The 19,956-nt window shown below is 45.5% G+C and overlaps 1 protein-coding gene across 1 annotated transcript in view; it reads left to right on the forward strand.

Moving 5' to 3' along the window:
• Positions 1-19,802, forward strand: part of cftr (CF transmembrane conductance regulator) — an 81,007-nt gene extending 61,205 nt beyond the window's left edge. Inside the window, exons 25-29 of the mRNA XM_046345846.1 lie at positions 6,563-6,718; positions 8,143-8,232; positions 10,143-10,315; positions 12,432-12,537; positions 18,511-19,802. Coding sequence (XP_046201802.1) covers positions 6,563-6,718; positions 8,143-8,232; positions 10,143-10,315; positions 12,432-12,537; positions 18,511-18,726 — 741 coding nt within the window. The 3' untranslated portion in view covers positions 18,727-19,802. The remainder of the gene's footprint in view (positions 1-6,562; positions 6,719-8,142; positions 8,233-10,142; positions 10,316-12,431; positions 12,538-18,510) is intronic.
• The last annotated feature ends 154 nt before the right edge of the window (positions 19,803-19,956 follow it).

Below are 19,956 nucleotides of genomic sequence, written 5' to 3' on the forward strand. Positions count from 1 at the left end.
GTGGAGATGGGGTGGAGATGGAGTGGAGATGGGGTGGAGATGGGGTAGAGATGGATTGGAGATGGGGTGGAGATGGGGGTGGAGATGAAGTGGAGATGGGGGTGGAGATGAAGTGGAGATGGGGTGGAGATGGAGTGGAGATTTATTTTTATTTTTTTATTTCACCTTTATTTAACCAGGTAGGCTAGTTGAGAACAAGTTCTCATTTGCAACTGCGACCTGGCCAAGATAAAGCATAGCAGTGTGAACAGACAACACAGAGTTACACATGGAGTAAACAATTAACAAGTCAATATCACAGTAAAAAAAGGGGAGTCTATATACAATGTGTGCAAAAGGCATGAGGAGGTAGGCGAATAATTACAATTTTACAGATTAACACTGGAGTGATAAATGATCAGATGGTCATGTACAGGTAGAGATATTGGTGTGCAAAAGAGCAGAAAAGTAAATAAATAAAAACAGTGTGGGGATGAGGTAGGTGAAAATGGGTGGGCTATTTACCAATAGACTATGTACAGCTGCAGCGATCGGTTAGCTGATCAGATAGCTGATGTTTGAAGTTGGTGAGGGAGATGAAAGTCTCCAACTTCAGAGATTTTTGCAATTCGTTCCAGTCACAGGCAGCAGAGTACTGGAACGAAAGGCAGCCAAATGAGGTGTTGGCTTTAGGGATGATCAGTGAGATACACCTGCTGGAGCGCGTGCTACGGATGGGTGTTGCCATCGTGACCAGTGAACTGAGATAAGGCGGAGCTTTACCTAGCATGGACTTGTAGATGACCTGGAGCCAGTGGGTCTGGCGACGAATATGTAGCGATGGCCAGCCGACTAGAGCATACAAGTCGCAGTGGTGGGTGGTATAAGGTGCTTCAGTGACAAAACGGATGGCACTGTGATAAACTGCATCCAGTTTGCTGAGTAGAGTGTTGGAAGCAATTTTGTAGATGACATCGCCGAAGTCGAGGATCGGTAGGATAGTCAGTTTTACTAGGGTAAGCTTGGCGGCGTGAGTGAAGGAGGAATAGAAAGCCGACTCTTGATTTGATTGGAGATGTTTGATATGAGTCTGGAAGGAGAGTTTGCAGTCTAGCCAGACACCTAGGTACTTATAGATGTCCACATATTCAAGGTCGGAACCATCCAGGGTGTTGATGCTCGTCGGGCATGCAGCCCGTCTGGTGTTCAACCTTCCCAAGTTCCCAAGTTCTCTCACGTCACCCCGCTCCTCCGTTCTCTCCACTGGCTTCCAGTTGAAGCTCGCATCCGCTACAAGACCATGGTGCTTGCCTACGGAGCTGTGAGGGGAACGGCACCTCAGTACCTCCAGGCTCTGATCAGGCCCTACACCCAAACAAGGGCACTGCGTTCATCCACCTCTGGCCTGCTCGCCTCCCTACCACTGAGGAAGTACAGCTCCCGCTCAGCCCAGTCAAAACTGTTCGCTGCCCTGGCCCCCCCAATGGTGGAACAAACTCCCTCACGACGCCAGGACAGCGGAGTCAATCACCACCTTCCGGAGACACCTGAAACCCCACCTCTTTAAGGAATACCTAGGATAGGTTAAGTAATCCCTCTCACCCCACCCCCCCCTAAGTTTTAGATGCACTATTGTTAAGTGACTGTCCCACTGGATGTCATAAGGTGAATGCACCAATTTGTAAGTCGCTCTGGATAAGAGCGTCTGCTAAATGACTTAAATGTAAATGTAATGCATGCGGGTGCAGGCAGCGATCGGTTGAAAAGCATGAATTTGGTTTTACTAGCGTTTAAGAGCAGTTGGAGGCCACGGAAGGAGTGTTGTATGTCATTGAAGCTCGTTTGGAGGTTAGATAGCACAGTGTCCAATGACGGGCCGAAAGTATATAGAATGGTGTCGTCTGCATAGAGGTGGATCAGGGAATCGCCCGCAGCAAGAGCAACATCATTGATATATACAGAGAAAAGAGTCGGCCCAAGAATTGAACCCTGTGGCACCCCCATAGAGACTGCCAGAGGACCAGACAGCATGCCCTCCGATTTGACACACTGAACTCTGCCTGCAAAGTAATTGGTGAACCAGGCAAGGCAGTCATCCGAAAAACCGAGGCTACTGAGTCTGCCGATAAGAATATGGTGATGGACAGAGTCGAAAGCCTTGGCAAGGTCGATGAAGACGGCTGCACAGTACTGTCTTTTATCGATGGCGGTTATGATATCGTTTAGTACCTTGAGCGTGGCTGAGGTGCACCCGTGACCGGCTCGGAAGCCAGATTGCACAGCGGAGAAGGTACGGTGGGATTCGAGATGGTCAGTGACCTGTTTGTTGACTTGGCTTTCGAAGACCTTAGATAGGCAGGGCAGGATGGATATAGGTCTGTAACAGTTTGGGTCCAGGGTGTCTCCCCCCTTTGAAGAGGGGGATGACTGCGGCAGCCTTCCAATCCTTGGGGATCTCAGACGATATGAAAGAGAGGTTGAACAGGCTGGTAATAGGGGTTGCGACAATGGCGGAGGATAGTTTCAGAAATAGAGGGTCCAGATTGTCAAGCCCAGCTGATTTATACGGGTCCAGGTTTTGCAGCTCTTTCAGAACATCTGCTATCTGATTTGGGTAAAGGAGAACCTGGAGAGGCTTGGGCGAGGAGCTGCGGGGGGGGGGGGGGGCTGTTGGCCGAGGTTGGAGTAGCCAGGCGGAAGGCATGGCCAGCCGTTGAGAAATGCTTGTTGAAGTTTTCGATAATCATGGATTTATCGGTGGTGACCGTGTTACCTAGCCTCAGTGCAGTGGGCAGCTGGGAGGATGTGCTCTTGTTCTCCATGAACTTCACAGTGTCCCAGAACTTTTTGGAGTTGGAGCTACAGGATGTAAACTTCTGCCTGAAGAAGCTGGCCTTAGCTTTCCTGACTGACTGCGTGTATTGGTTCCTAACTTCCCTGAACAGTTGCATATCGCGGGGACTATTTGATGCTATTGCAGTCCGCCACAGGATGTTTTTGTGCTGGTCGAGGGCAGTCAGGTCTGGAGTGAACCAAGGGCTGTATCTGTTCTTAGTTCTGCATTTTTTGAACGGAGCATGCTTATCTAAAATGGAGAGGAATTTACTTTTAAAGAATTACCAGGCATCCTCAACTGACGGGATGAGGTCAATGTCCTTCCAGGATACCCGGGCCAGGTCGATTAGAAAGGCCTGCTCACAGAAGTGTTTTAGGGAGCGTTTGACAGTGATCAGGGGTGGTCGTTTGACTGCGGCTCCATAGCAGTCAATCGCTGAGATCCTGGTTGAAGACAGCGGAGGTGTATTTGGAGGGCCAGTTGGTCAGGATGACGTCTATGAGGGTGCCCTTGCTTACAGAGTTGGGGTTGTACCTGGTGGGTTCCTTGATGATTTGTGTGAGATTGAGGGCATCTAGCTTAGATTGTAGGACTGCCGGGGTGTTAAACATATCCCAGTTTAGGTCACCTAACAGAACAAACTCTGAAGCTAGATGGGGGGCGATCAATTCACAAATTGTGTCCAGGGCACAGCTGGGAGCTGAGGGGGGTCTGTAGCAGGCGGCAACAGTGAGAGACTTATTTCTGGAGAGAGTGATTTTCAAAATTAGTAGTTCGAACTGTTTGGGTATGGACCTGGAAAGTATGACGTTACTTTGCAGGCTATCTCTGCAGTAGACTGCAACTCCTCCCCCTTTAGCAGTTCTATCTTGACGGAAGATGTTATAGTTGGGTATGGAAATCTCTGAATTTTTGGTGGCCTTCCTGAGCCAGGATTCAGACACGGCAAGGACATCAGGGTTAGCAGAGTGTGCTAAAGCAGTGAGTAAAACAAACTTAGGGAGGAGGCTTCTGATGTTGACATGCATTAAACCAAGTCTTTTTCGATCACAGAAGTCAACAAATGAGGGTGCCTGGGGACATGCAGGGCCTGGGTTTACCTCCACATCACCCGCGGAACAGAGAAGGAGTAGTATGAGGGTGCGGCTAAAGGCTATCTAAATGTGGTCCTTCTGTAGCTCAGTTGGTAGAGCATGGCGCTTGTAACGCCAGGGTAGTGGGTTCAATCCCCAGGACCACCCATACGTAGAATGTATGCACACATGACTGTAAGTCGCTTTGGATAAAAGCCTCTGCTAAATGGCATATATTATTATTATTATATGGTCGCCTAGAGCGTTGGGGACAGAGAATAAGAGGAGCAGGTTTCTGGGCATGGTAGAATATATTCAGGGCATAATGCGCAGACAGGGGTATGGTGGGGTGCGGGTACAGCGGATATAAGCCCAGGCACTGGGTGATGATGAGAGAGGTTGTATCTCTGGACATGCTGGTTGTAATGGGTGAGGTCACCGCATGTGTCGGAGGTGGGACAAAGGAGGTATCAGGGGTATAAAGAGTGGAACTAGGGGCTCCATTGTGAACTAAAACAATGATAACTAACCTGATCAACAGTATACAAGGCATATTGACATTTGAGAGAGACATACAGCGAGGCATACAGTAATCACAGGTGTTGAATTGGGAAAGCTAGCTAAAACAGTAGGTGAGACAACAACAGCTAATCAGCTAGCACAACAACAGAAGGTAAAATGGCGTTGACTAGGCAACGGGGCCGACAGATAAACAAACAAGCAGAATGGAGTACCGTGATTAATGGACAGTCCAGCGTGCATCAGCTATGGAGCCAAGTGATCAGTGTCCAGGGGGCAGCGGTGGATGGGGCAGGGAAGCTGGACTGGCAAGTGTTATCCAGGTTAAAAAACTAACAATGACTAAATAGCTTGTAGCTAGTTAGCTGGTTAGCTTCTGGAGGTTCTTGAGTGTGTTCTAAAAATTAAAAAATAATAGCGATTCCGTATCACATTGGGTGAGGCAGGTTTCCGGAAGGTATAAACAAAATTTTAAAAATCGGAAAGAGATAGAAAGTACATATGGGTCCAGTGAGTGTTTGGGCTGCGGCGAGGCAGACGGTTAGCAGGCCTGTGCTAACAAGCTAACAGTTAGCAGGCCGGGGTAAACAAGGTAGCAGTTAGCGGACTAGAGAGTTAGCCTTCGGGGAAGACCCGCTATGGGGTGAGTCTGTTTATTCCTCTTCATGCGGTGACATCGATAGACCGGTCGTGGGCCCGGGTATTGTAGCCCAGGAGTATGCTACGGTGGTAAGCACAGGTGCTCTGGCCGGGCTAGCTTCAAGCTAAGTGGGTGGAAACGCTAGCCAGGAGTAATCATCTGGGGTTGCGGTTTAGCTAGATATCTAGTTGTGAAGATCCAGCTGAAAAATGTAAGATGGGAGATGGGGGTGGAGATGAGGATGGAGATGGGGTGGAGTGGAGATGGGGGTGGAGATGGGGGTGGAGATGGGGTGGAGATGGAGTGGAGATGGGGGTGGAGATGAGGGTGGAGATTGGGGTGGAGATGGGGTGGATATGGCGGTGGAGATGGGGGTGGAAATGAGGGTGGAGATGGGGTGGAGATGGAGTGGAGATGGATGTGGAGATAGGGGTGGAGATAGGAGTGGAGATGGGGTGGAGATGGGGGTGGAGATGAAGTGGAGATGGGGTGGAGATGGGGGTGGAGATGGAGTGGTAATAGGGGTGGAGATGAGGGTGGAGATGAGGGTAGAGATGAGGTTAGAGATGGAGTGGAGATGGGTGTGCAGATGTTGTGGAGATGGGGGTGGAGATAGAGTGGGGATGGTTGTGGAGATGTTGTGGAGATGGGGATGTAGATGTTGTGGAAATGGGGGTGGAGATGGGGATGGGTGCAGGTGTGTGTGCATGTGTGAGGATGATGCTCCCACCCATATGTGGGGTCAACTCCCGCTCAGCCCAGTCAAAGCTCTTCTCTGTCCTGGCACTCCAATGGTGGAACATCAGGACAGCGAAGTCCCTGGCCATCTTCCGAAAATGTCACAAACCTTACATCTTTAAAAAAAAAATAGACCTGCACTTCTTTTCAGACGAGCACTGACTTTGCTGCTAACATTTTTATTGAGGGAAAATGTACTGATAAAATGTAGTGATAGGTGGTTGTTCTCACCTACCTATTTTAAGATGAATGCACTACATGCCACTCTGGATAACAGTGTCTGCTAAATTACTACAATGCAAATGTAATGTAGTGGACGGCCTGATCTGCCCTCAGGTGAACCGACTGTAGATTCATTCCTATCTGTCTGTTAAGTCTTGAGAGGTAATTACAGAGAAAGAGCTCTCAGTAACGAGACCTGAGGGAGGCTTGCTCATTGGGCCTAGATTAGCCATTAGCACTTTAATCTAGCCATTAGCACTTTTGCTTAGCCATTAGCTAACGCTTCCTGCTAATGGCCTAATTGTCACTGACGCTCTGAGCCTGAGGGAGAGTAGAGGGTTTCTAGTTTCCCACAGTTCACAGTGTAGTTTTGTATGCTACGTAGTGTATAGTATCAATGTTGTATCAAGATCTTTATTGAAAATGAGCAGGTTAATGGGAGAGACCTATAAGGAAGACAATGGCTGCCTCTGGCTCGTGGAGATTTTGGGTACATATTCTGAATTAATTATGGTACATATTCTTATCTCAGTGTACGTTTGTTGCTGTCCATAGGTGGGTGTGTTGGGGAGGACGGGCTCAGGGAAGAGCACCTTGCTCTCTGCCCTGCTGCGCCTGGCCTCTACAGATGGAGAGATCTCCATTGACGGGGTCTCCTGGAACTCTGTCACACTACAGACCTGGAGAAAAGCCTTCGGAGTGGTGCCACAGGTAAATATTTCCCCGCTTGGGGTTACAAACAGCTCCCCTCAAGGACCTGAAAACAGCTCAACTATTGTACCATCAATCCATAGGGTTGTTATGGTGACAGTATTACCGCCAATCAGTCCCTAGGGTTGTTACGGTGATAGTACCGCCATACCCGAGGTCACGACTCATGACCCGGTAAAATTCCACGTGACTGTCGAGACACGGTAACTAGGCCTACTCCAAAACTATGGTTTGTAAATGAATGGCACTGATTTCCGTTAGTAGCCTACCAAACTTGCTAATGGCCTGGTACTCAGCGCTCTATTGTCCATTAAATCACTCTGACATTAATGCAAATGCAATCGACAATTTAATCAAACACTTCATGTTTTAATTTTAATAATTGGAAGGACGAGGATAAAAGATGATGGGAGTTATAGGTCCCGTTCCCAAATGAACCTGGGGATTTCCCACCCGGACCCGATATGCATAAATAACATTTTAAAACATTCCATGTTGTTGTGGATCTTGTTTCAAGCTCAAAGCCAAACACAACGGCAGCCATTTGGATGGATGTTGAATGTGAGGCTAATAATTAGCTGGTTGATAAGCTGAATCAGGTCAGTAACCTCTTGAGGTTGGAGCAAAAACCATCAGGAAGGTATCTCTCCAGGAACAGGGTTGGAATGCCCTGGCATACAGCGTTTGAGCAGGATATCACTTGTTGTGCAGTGAGAGCCAACTCCTTAAACAGCTGGTTGATGCATGGAATGAAATAAGTTTATAAGCCCAGTAATTGCACAACATTTATAAACTGCATGTAATCACATGTGAAAACAGAGTTTGGATGGCGTCTATTAAAAAGAGGAGGATCCCAGCTTTCTATTGCTTGGCTAAAATATTTATTTCTCAAGAGCTAGTATTAAGCACAGCTTTACAAGCTTTTCAACTGAAACATCCTCAAGTAGCATGGAAATGAACCACAGGAAAAGTGTCCTCAAATGCATACTGATTACATGTATTTTTTCCCCTGCCCCTTGCAATGTACGATTGATAGCGGCCCATTATAAATCTAATCTAATTTCACACATCAGTACTTTCAAGTACTGTTGATAACTCCATATTGGTCAACAAGTACAGTGTGGCTACAAAGAACAACTCTCACACAGCTCACCCTGAAAAACAAAACAACTCACACAGCTCACCCTGAAAAACAAAACAACTCACACAGCTCACCCTGAAAAACAAAACAACTCACACAGCTCACCCTGAAAAACAAAACAACTCACACAGCTCACCCTGAAAAACAAAACAACTCACACAACTCACCCTGAAAAACAAAACAACTCACACAACTCACCCTGAAAAACAAAACAACTCACACAGCTCACCCTGAAAAACAAAACAACTCACACAGCTCCTCAATTTTCTCTTTTCTTTGACAGAAAATCTTCATCCTGACTGGAACATTCCGTATGAACCTGGATCCGCACGCTTGCCACAGTGACGAGGAACTGTGGCGGGTGGCTGAGGAGGTGAGACACTAAGTTAACATTAGTCACACTGGTGTCTGGTCCAACCCTAAACCTAGCTTTATGCCCACATCCTGACTCAACCCTAAACCTAGCCTCAACCATAACCCTAATCCTAGCTTCATGTCCACATCCCGGATTAACCCTAACCCTAGCTTCATGTCCACATCCCGGATTAACCCTTTCCCTCAACCACAACCCTAATCCTAGCTTCATGTCCACATCCCGGATGAACCCTAACCCTCAACCACAACCCTAATTCTAGCTTCATGTCCACATCCCGGTTTAGCCCTAGCCTCAACCACAACCCTAATCCTAGCTTCATGTCCACATCCCGGTTTAGCCCTAGCCTCAACCACAACCCTAATCCTAGCTTCATGTCCACATCCCGGTTTAGCCCTAGCCTCAACCACAACCCTAATTCTAGCTTCATGTCCACATCCCGGTTTAGCCCTAGCCTCAACCACAACCCTAATCCTAGCTTCATGTCCACATCCCGGTTTAGCCCTAGCCTCAACCACAACCCTAATCCTAGCTTCATGTCCACATCCCGGTTTAGCCCTAGCCTCAACCACAACCCTAATCCTAGCTTCATGTCCACATCCCGGATGAACCGTAACCCTATTCACAACCTTATTTTTATATAAGGGAGGCTTTGTTAGCATTTACCACCCTTCCCTTAATGCACTTGATTTGGCCATATTAGCACTTATAACTTTATAAATTACAATACTTATTTATTTATTATTTATTTAAGGGTCTAGATATATATATATATATATTGAGGTTTGGATTCTGTGGTGGTCTCTTCTCCCACCAAAAGGCCTTATATTGGGCTATATTTACACAGCTCCTGAACATGTACAGTAATGAGCTTCATGCATTTGGGCCTACCTGTGGCTATAAAATGCCATCTAGTGGCCCTTTATAAACACTACAGAGCACTCTGTTGATTCTGTCAGAAGTTTGGAGTGTTCTGTGAGACCCCCAGCCATACACTCTTAACAGCTTGTAGAAGTGTTTTCTTTTAACTAGTGATTAATACAATCATTTGGTCAAGCCCCTATGTGCCTGTACACTCTGTCCCTCTTGAGGGTAACAGACCTCAGTCCCCTTACCTAACCCTCAACCCTAACCCTAGCTTCATGTTCACATCCCGGTTTAACCGTAACCCTAGCCTCAACCACAACCCTAACCCTAGTTTCACGTCCACATCCCGGTTCAACCCTAATCCTAGCTTCATGTCCACATCCCACACAGACAAACATCCCGTTTGTCTGTGTGTCTGTCTGTACACTGCAGAGAGGGACACTGATCCGCTTCCTTCCATACAGCAGTAACCTCATTCCAACATGCTATGCTGATGTTAAGGTGTTGCTGTGTACATGTGTGTGGAGCGGGGCACTGACGAAGCCACCATAAACACACCATAGTGGTGGTTGTATAGCAAGCACAGGCAGGAGACTCACACGAGACTCCTTCTCTTGACTCTGACCACAGCTGATGTCATGTTTGATGTGGAGTTCAGGTTAGTACTATGTGTTTTGAAAGGTCCACCACCTTCATTTTTTGAAGGTTTGACGATCTATGATGTCATGTATAGGAGAGCAACATGACATCATAGATCGCCCAATGCACATACCGTATTTGTTTCAACTCCTTTAAAATGAAGGTGGTGGACCTTTCCAAACACATAGTATTAACCTGAACTCCACATCAGATGTAATGACTCCACCCTCCAGGTCACCTGATCTGTTCTGCCCTGCATATGTCCCTTGTAGGTAGTTTTTTTCAACAGGGGATACACATATACCACATATGAATCAATGAGTCGGTACATTTAATTGTTTGTTTGTTTGATTGATTGACTGACTGATTTGTCCTGTTTTCCTGTTGTCCTATGTGTCGTCCAGGTGGGTCTGAAGTCTGTGATAGAGCAGTTCCCAGACAAGCTGGACTTCCAGCTGGAGGACGGGGGTTATGTCCTGAGTAACGGACACAAGCAGCTCATGTGTTTGGCCCGCTCCATCCTCAGCAAGGCCCGCATACTGCTGCTGGACGAACCCAGCGCCTACCTCGACCCCATGTAAGGGAAGAGGGAGGGAGGATGAGGAGGAGAGAGAGAGACGTGGGTGGTGTTGAGATGTGTGTGTGTTTGAGTGTCTCACTGCATATGGTGACAATTCCAGGACTTACCGTAACTGTCATTGGATGTGTGGGTACGTACAGTATGTAACCACACAGGACTTTACACTAAATGGGGCCTGTAATGAGTGAATTAGTGGTTGTTGATGACGCTGGTCAACTTCAAACCTGCTGCTTTCATCTTAACCTCAGCAGGAAGTGCACATTAGTGGGCTTACGGGAGGAGTTTGTAGGGTGAGACGGGGAAATGTGTACGTAAAGGGCGAAAGAGAGAATGTGTGTTTTAGATTTTTTATTTAACTAGGCAAGTCAGCAAAGAACAAATTCTTATTTACAATGACGACTTAGGAACAGTAGGTTAACTGCCTTGTTCAGGGGCAGATGACAGATTTTCACCTTGTCAGTTCAGGGATTCGATCTAGCAACCTTTCAGTTATTGGCCCAATGCTCTAACCACTAGGCTACCTGCTGCCCCGTTTATACACACTATATATACACCCTTCAAAAGTTTGGGGTCACTTAGAAATGTCCTTGTTTTTGAAAGAAAAGCACATTTTTTTGTCCATTAAAATAACATAAAATTGATCAGAAATACAGTGTAAACATTGTTAATATTGTAAATGACTATTGTAGCTGGAAACGGCAGATTTTTTATGGAATATCTACATAGGCGTAGACTCCCATTATCAGCAACCATCATTCCTGAGTTCCAATGGCATGTTGTGTTAGCTAATCCGAGTTTATAATTTTTAAAGTCTAATTGATCATTAGAAAAGCTTTTTGCAATTGTGTTTGCACAGCTGAAAACAGTTGTCCTGATTAAAGAAGCAATACAACTGGCCTTTACACTAGTTGAGTATCTGGAGAATTAGCGTTTGTGGGTTTGATTACAGGCTCAAAATGTTCAGAAACAAAGAATTTTCTTCTGAAACTCGGCAGTTTATTCTTTTTCTGATAAATGAAGGCCATTCCATGCGAGAAGTTGCCCAGAAACTGAAGATCTCATACAATGCTGTGTACTACTCCCTTCAAAGAACAGTGCAAACTTTCTCTACCCAGAATGTACATTAGTGTCTAGTTTGAGAAACAGACACCTCACAAGTCCTCAACTGGCAGCTTCATTAAATAGTACCCGCAAAACATTAGTCTCAATGTCAACAGTGAAGAGGCGACTCTGGGATGCTGGCCTTCTAGGCAGAGTTCCTCTGTCCAGTGTCTGTGTTCTTTTGCCCATCTTAATCTTTTCTTTGTATCGGCCGGTCTGAGGTATGTTTTTTTCTTTGCAACTCTGCTAGAAGGCCAGATTTCCGGAGTCACCTTTTCACTGTTGATGTTGAGACGGGTGTTTTGTGTGTACTATTTAATGAAGCTGCCATTTGAGGATTTGTGAGGTGTCTGATTCTCAAAATAGACACCTTAATGTACTTGTCCTCTTGCTCAGTTGTACACCGGGGCCTCCCACTTCTCTTTCTATTCTGGTCAGAGACAGTTTGCGCTGTTCTGTGAAGGGAGTAGTACACAGCGTTGTACGAGATCTTCAGTTTCTTGGCAATTTCTCATATGGAATAGCCTTCATTTCTCAAAACAAGAATAGACTGACGAGTTTCAGAAGAAAGTGATTTGTTTCTGGGCATTTTGAGCCTTATACGAACCCACAAATGCTGATGCTGATGCTGGCTGGCTGGCTGGCTTCTGTCTGTCTGTCTGTCTGTCTGTCTGTCTGTCTGTCTGTCTGTCTGTCTGTCTGTCTGTCTGTCTGTCTGTCTGTCTGTCTGTCTGTCTGTCTGTCTGTCTGTCTGTCTGTCTGTCTGTCTGTCTGTCTGTCTGTCTGTCTGTCTGTCTGTGTGTCTGTCTGTGTGTCTGTCTGTGTGTCTGTCTGTCTGTGTGTCTGTCTGTGTGTGTGTGTGTGTGTGTGTGTGTGTGTGTGTGTGTGTGTGTGTGATATGTAGGCCTATCGTTAAACTCTGTGGTTCTTTTCTGTCTACTCTCTGTTTTGTGTATGATTGACAGAAGAACGTTGTCTAATGGTTGTGTAAAAATGTTTTTCTGGTTGACAGAACATTGCAGGTCCTGAGGAAGACGCTGAAACAGTCTTTCTCCAACTGTACAGTCATACTGTCAGAACACAGAGTGGAACCACTGCTGGAGTGCCAGTCCTTCCTGGTTAGTGCACGCACACACACACACACACACACACACACACACACACACACACACACACACACACACACACACACACACACACACACACACACACACACACACACACACACACACACACACACACACACACACACACACACGATCTATCCCCTTTAAGCATGAGGTTTTCCCCTTCGTTACCCCCCCCCATCGCTTCCATTAAAATGCTTTAGTATTTCCCTGTTGGAGCTGAGAATAGAGCACCAATCACCAGCTAAATCATCTATCCTCCATTTTAGTGTAATTAAATTCTTCTATCAGGGCATCGCCATTTGTTAGCCTCAGAGTAAATCACTTATTTGATTAACAGTGTACCATGATATAGGGCAGGGCTATTCAACTCTTACCCTATGAGGTCTGGAGCCTGCTGCTTTTCCTTTCTACCTCATCATTAATTACATACATCTGGTGTGCCAGGTCTAAATCACTTCCTGCTTAAAGGGAAACAATAAAAAAAAGCAATGGAACTGGCTTCGAGGTCCAGAGTTGAGTTTGAGGGACTTAGGGCATGGTGTGGGCCGCATGCATGCATGTGTGTGTGTGTGTGAGTCTGTGTGTGTGTGTGTGTGTGTGTGTGTGTGTGTGTGTGTGTGTGTGTGTGTGTGTGTGTGTGTGTGTGTGTGTGTGTGTGTGTGTGTGTGTGTGTGTGTGTGTGTGTGTGTGTGTGTGTGTGTGTGTGTGTGTGTGTGTGTGTGTGTGTGTGTGTGTGTGTGTGTGTGTGTGTGTGTGTGTGTGTGTGTGTGTGTGTGTGTGTGTGTGTGTGTGTGTGTGTGTGTGTGTGTGTGTGTGTGTGTGTGTGTGTGTGTGTGTGTGTGTGTGTGTGTGTGTGTGTGTGTGTGTGTGTGTGTGTGTGTGTGTGTGTGTGTGTGTGTGTGTGTGTGTGTGTGTGTGTGTGTGTGTGTGTGTGTGTGTGTGTGTGTGTGTGTGTGTGTGTGTGTGTGTGTGTGTGTGTGTGTGTGTGTGTGTGTGTGTGTGTGTGTGTGTGTGTGTGTGTGTGTGTGTGTGTGTGTGTGTGTGTGTGTGTGTGTGTGTGTGTGTGTGTGTGTGTGTGTGTGTGTGTGTGTGTGTGTGTGTGTGTGTGTGTGTGTGTGTGTGTGTGTGTGTGTGTGTGTGTGTGTGTGTGTGTGTGTGTGTGTGTGTGTGTGTGTGTGTGTGTGTGTGTGTGTGTGTGTGTGTGTGTGTGTGTGTGTGTGTGTGTGTGTGTGTGTGTGTGTGTGTGTGTGTGTGTGTGTGTGTGTGTGTGTGTTTGTTTGTTTGTTTGTTTGTTTGTTTGTTTGTTTGTTTGTTTGTTTGTTTGTTTGTTTGTTTGTTTGTTTGTTTGTTTGTTTGGGAAATATAAGTGACCTGTGTTTGTGTTCACAGAAGCAGAGAGCATGACAAGGCAGGCACAGTGACATACAATACATTCGGAAAGTATTCAGACCTATTCACTTTTTCCACATTTGATTTACTTTACAACCTTATTCTAAAATTGCTTAAATAAAAAATGTTCCTCATCAATATACACACAATACCCCATAATGACAAAGCGATTTAAAAAAAATGTTTGAAATGTATATATAAAAAAAATCCTTATTTACTTAAGTACTCAGACCCTTTGCTGTGAGACTCTAAATTGAGCTCAGGCGTATCCTGTTTCCATTGATCATCCTTGAGATGTTCCTACAACTTGATTGGAGTCCACCTGTGGTAATTTAAATTGATTGGACATGATTTGGAAAGGCACACATCTGTCTATATAAGGTCCCACAGTTGACATTGCATATCAGAGTAAAAACCAAGCCATGAGGTCGAAGGAATTGTCCGTAGAGCAGTGAGACAGGATTGTGTCGAGGCACAGATCTGGTGAAGGGTACCAAAAAATTTCTGCAGCATTGAAGGCCCCCAAGAACACAGTGGCCTCCATCATTCTTTATTGGAAGAAGTTTGGAACCACCAAGACTCTTCCTATAGCTGGCCGCCCCCGCCCAAACTGAGCAATCGGGGTAGAAGGGCCTTGGTAAGGGAGGTGACCAAGAACCCGATGGTCACTCTGACAGAGCTCCAGAGTTCCTCTGTGGAGATGGGAGAACCTTCCAGAAGGACAAGCGTCTCTGTAGCACTCCACCAATAAGGCCTTTATGGTATAGTGGCCAGGCGGAAGCCGGCAGGGACTGGGAGGCTTGTCAGGATCGAGAGAAAGATGAACGGAACAAAGTACAGAGAGATCCTTGATGAAAACCTGCCCCAGATCGCTCAGGACCTCAGCCTGGGGCGAAGGTTCACCTTCCAACAGGACAACAACCCTAAGCACACAGCCAAGACAACGCAGGAGTGGCTTCGGGACAAGTCTCTGAATGTCCTTGAGTGGCCCAGCCAGAGCCAGGACTTGAACCCGATTGAACATCTCTGGAGAGACCTGAAAATATCTGTGCAGTGACGCTCCCCAGCCAACCTGACAGAGCTTCAGAGGATCTGCAGATTAGAATGGGAGAAACTCCCCAAATACAGGTGTGCCAAGCTTGTAGCGTCATACCCAAGAAGACTTGAGGCTGTAATCACTGCTAAAGGTGCTTCAACAGAGTACTGAGTAAAGGGTCTGAATACTTATGAAAATGTGATATTTCAATTGTTGTTTTTGAATACAAAAAACACAGTTTTGTTTTTACCCCAATGTCGTGGTATCCAATTGTTTTTAGTAGCTACTATCTTGTCTCATCTCTACAACTCCCGTACGGGCTCGGGAGAGACGAAGGTTGAAAGTCATGCGTCCTCCGATACACAACCCAACCAAGCCGCACTGCTTCTTAACACAGCACCACCCAACCTGGAAGCCAGCCGCACCAATGTGTCGGAGGAAACACCGTACACCTGACAACCTTGGTTAGCGTGCACTGCGCCCGGCCCGCCACAGGAGTCGCTGGTGCGCGATGATACAAGGATTTCCCTACCGGCCAACCCCTCCCTAACCCGGACGATGCTAGGTCAATTGTGCGTCGCCCCACGGACCTCCCGGTCGCGGCCGGTTACGACAGAGCCTGGGCGCAAACCCAGAGTCTCTGGTGGCGCAGCTGGTGCTGCATTACAGCACCCTTAACCACTGTGCCACCCAGGAGGCCCACATTTGTACTTTTTCATTATGGGGTATTGTGTATAGAATGATGATGGGGACAAAAAAACAATTGAATCCATTTTAGAATAAGGCTGTAACGTAACAAAATGTGTAAAAAGTGAAGAGGTCTGAATACTTTCTGAATGCACTGTAAGACATGATGCTGGGTGCTTGACACTGGAACATTTTTACACTCTCCCTGCATTACACAACCAGCATTATTCATTCTCCCTGCATTACACAACCAGCATTATTCATTCTCCCTGCATTACACAACCAGCATTATTCATTCTCCCTGCATTACACAACCAGCATTATTCATTCTCCCTGCATTACACAACCAGCATTATTCATTCTCCCTGCATTACACGACCAGCATTATTCATTCTCCCTGCATTACACGACCAGCATTATTCATTCTCCCTGCATTACACAACCAGCATTATTCATTCTCCCTGCATTACACAACCAGCATTATTCATTCTCCCTGCATTACACGACCAGCATTATTCATTCTCCCTGCATTACACAACCTGTCACGGTTTTCATAAGGTGAAGGAGAGTCGGACCAAACTGCAGCGCGTATATTGTGATCCATGTTTAATAAAACAAACGTAACATGAATCAATACAAAAACTCAACAAAACAATAAACGTAATGAAAACCGAAACAGCCTAAACTGGTGCAAACTAACACAGAATAAGGACGTCAAGAAACTAAGGACAATCACCCACAATACAACCAAAGAATATGGCTGCCTAAATATGGTTCCCAATCAGAGACAACGATAAACACCTGCCTCTGATTGGGAACCACTTCAGACAGCCATAGACTCTCCTAGAACACCCCACTAAGCTACAATCCCACTAAGCTACACACCACATACAAAAACCCATGTCACACCCTGGCCTGACCAAATACATAAAGAAAAACACAAAATACTTCGACCAGGGCGTGACAAAACCAGCATTATTCATACTCCCTGCATTACACAACCAGCATTATTCATTCCCCCTGCATTACACAACCAGCATTATTCATTATCCCTGCATTACACAACCAGCATTATTCATTCTCCCTGCATTACACAACCAGCAGTATTCATTCCCCCCGCATTACACAACCAGCATTATTCATTCTCCCTGCATTCCACAACCAGCATTATTCATTCTCCCTGCATTACACAACCAGCATTATTCATTCTCCCTGCATTACACAACCAGCATTATTCATTCTCCCCGCATTACACAACCAGCATTATTCATTCTCCCTGCATTACAAAACAAGCATTATTCATTCTCCCTGCATTACACAACCAGAATTATTCATTCTCCCCGCATTACACAACCAGCATTATTCATTCTCCCTGCATTACAAAACAAGCATTATTCATTCTCCCTGCATTACACAACCAGCATTATTCATTCTCCCCGCATTACACAACCAGCAGTATTCATTCTCCCCGCATTACACAACCAGCATTATTCATTCTCCCTGCATTACACAACCAGCATTATTCATTCTCCCTGCATTACACAACCTAGTGTGGTCATTTTAGTGCTTTACTGTACCACAGCAGTTTTACTTTGGTTTGTATGCTCAGTGAATTGACTGGAATTCGTTCCAAATTGCGGTGTGGTTTGAGGAGAACGCTTACATTTTGTCAAGGCCGAGACACTGTGGACACACTGGATGCATTAATTAAAGTGTAAACCTAATGACCCTTTTAGCATGTACATTTTGGTGGGGCAAACTCCCCCCATTTTCTTTTGATGAATGCCAGAACAGCCCCTACACAACACAACACTAAACAATACATTAATTGGACTATAACGGTGACAAACGGTGCCCACAAACTGTTAGGGCCTACATAAAGCTGCCCCAACAGAGTCCCAAAACCTTACCACTTCTACACCTGGCTTTCAGGGAGCCTTGTCTGTTAGCGAAACAGTTCATTCAGCCTCATTTACTGCCTTTAAAAAAACATATGGCTGACTTGCTTAAACAAATGTGGTTTATAGTGACAATTGAATTGTACAAACAATAGCATAAGGGGACAACGAGTGGATAAGAGGCAATCTGTAATTTTGATGAAGACATTCATGAGCGAGCTAGGACGGACATAGTCAATATAGCTGTTATTAGGGTGAGCAAATTATTAGGGTGAGCAATTTGGGCAGTTCTCGCTGCAAATACCAAAATAGATGATTGTTGAGTTGCGACTGTCGGTGTAAGCAGAAAGACCCAGCCAGGCATATCACAATATTTAAAAATACAATCGCGGAAAAACTGTTTGGAAAGCAAATGGCTATTGCTATAAAGAGATAACAATGAAAAGACTCTGTCTTTTAGTTAAAACATGCTAATTGAAGCGAACAGTAGCCTAGTATCATATTGGCACCAGCGGAGAGCATCGTCCATATCCGGTAGGCCGTCATTGGAAATAAGAATTTGTTCTTAACTGACTTGCCAAGTTAAATAAATACATATCCCCGGTGAGTGTGCATATTCACTGTCTTGGGTCAGTGTCACTTTAGTTTGTTTTTGGACAATCATTTCCTCCTCCAGGTTAGATGGACTTCATGTTGTATTTGTATCTCCCCTTTTCGTAAGGCAATTATATGGATTGACAACATCTTTTTTATTGATCTGTTTGTGAATGTCAGCAGCGTAGGCTACCCTGTTATTTATTTAGTATAAAAAAATGCATGCAATAACTTGGGTGTCATGTACCTGTAAAAAATGGAATCTACTTTCACCCCTGGTCTAACCCATGTAGCCATTGGAACCTACCAACTCATCCCTCCCCTCCCTCTCTCCCCTCCTCCCTCCCTCCCCTCCAGATGATCGAGGGCAGTTCTATGAAGCGGTATGACTCCATTCAAAAGCTTTTGAACGAGACCAGCCACCTGAAGCAGGCCATAAGTGCTGCTGAGCGCCTCAAACTCTTCCCCCTGCACCGCCTCAACTCCAGCAAGCGACCCCCTCAATCCCAGCAGCCCAAGATCACCGCCCTGCAAGAGGAGGCTGAGGACGAGGTCCAGGACACACGTCTGTAAGGAGGAGCACCTGACTAACTGGATGACATTTTGTCTTCTGAAATGCTCTTTCTCAATTGAACTTTCCTCGTTTCCTTGCATCCTCTCTCCTCGACTCCTTTTCAAAACACATTGGAGAAGTAGGCCTGGGAGGAGGGACCTTGGACCTTCTCCTCCAATATGGTTGAGACGGAGGTAAGGAGATAGGATGCAAGGAGTTGTGAAAAGACAAACGGAGAAAGAGCCAAGTTCCCTTTAATGTAGATGATAACAGTGTGAATGTGAAATGTGGTCTGTCCCTTTCTTTGGCGGCTCCTTATTGGTACAGGTATGGCTCTGTTCAGTCAAAAACACCATCCAGGTGTTTCCAGAGGGAGGTTTTGTTGAATTTTAATAACATTGGACTGCTAGTTTTGTTTGAATATAAGCCCATACTTTTTGGCCAAGTTTGTAAAGTTATAGGGTCCCTAACCCCAATGGAAAGCTGCCTGTAAATACAGAGTACGATGAAGTTGCCCACAGACACTGATCTGAGTTTTGTTTCCCTCTCAATGCTTAAGGTTAGTGCCTCAGGGCAACTTATATTCAAAGCTGTAAATACACAAAACAGGAATGAGAATGATGGGTGATGCTATGGACAAGTGATTAACCTGAAGTAGCCTTATTTGTTCTATTTGTATGCACTTTAAAGAAACCTGAGGTACTCTTTAGTTTTTTCATGGTGGTCTGGCGGGTTAATAGCAAGGAAAATAAATGATCAAATGCAAAAAAAGAAAGAAAAAAGAAACCCGCTTTTTTAAATGTGATTTGTCAAGCGTCCTTTGTTACTGTGGTTACTGGTCAGACTGAATTCTAACTGTGACAATGGCAGAGTTTTTTACAGTGTAAATGAAAAAAAACAAAGCTATTTCTTATTCATAGGAAAGGGACACATGTCCAAAAATGTATAAACGACGTGTTTTGTTTTTCCAGAATCAAGAATATTTTGTTTTCAATTGATTATATTTCCAGTAAAACGATTTAAAAAAAAGTTTGTGAGTGGTCATTGGTAAGACAAGTGTTTTTCCTCTGGTCCTGGATACCATCTAGCCCATTTTATACCTGGTTCTAACTTGCGCCATTTGTCCTGATCTTGTCCACATTCTGATTGTCTACAACTGTCTAAAAATATGGGCACAATCAAAAGACACATTGTGATCCGATCGCGATCAGATCATCTTGCCCACCTCCGGATGTAGTCAGATACACATT

Source organism: Oncorhynchus gorbuscha, linkage group LG01, assembly GCF_021184085.1.
Source record: "Oncorhynchus gorbuscha isolate QuinsamMale2020 ecotype Even-year linkage group LG01, OgorEven_v1.0, whole genome shotgun sequence".
Classification (NCBI taxonomy): domain Eukaryota; kingdom Metazoa; phylum Chordata; class Actinopteri; order Salmoniformes; family Salmonidae; genus Oncorhynchus; species Oncorhynchus gorbuscha.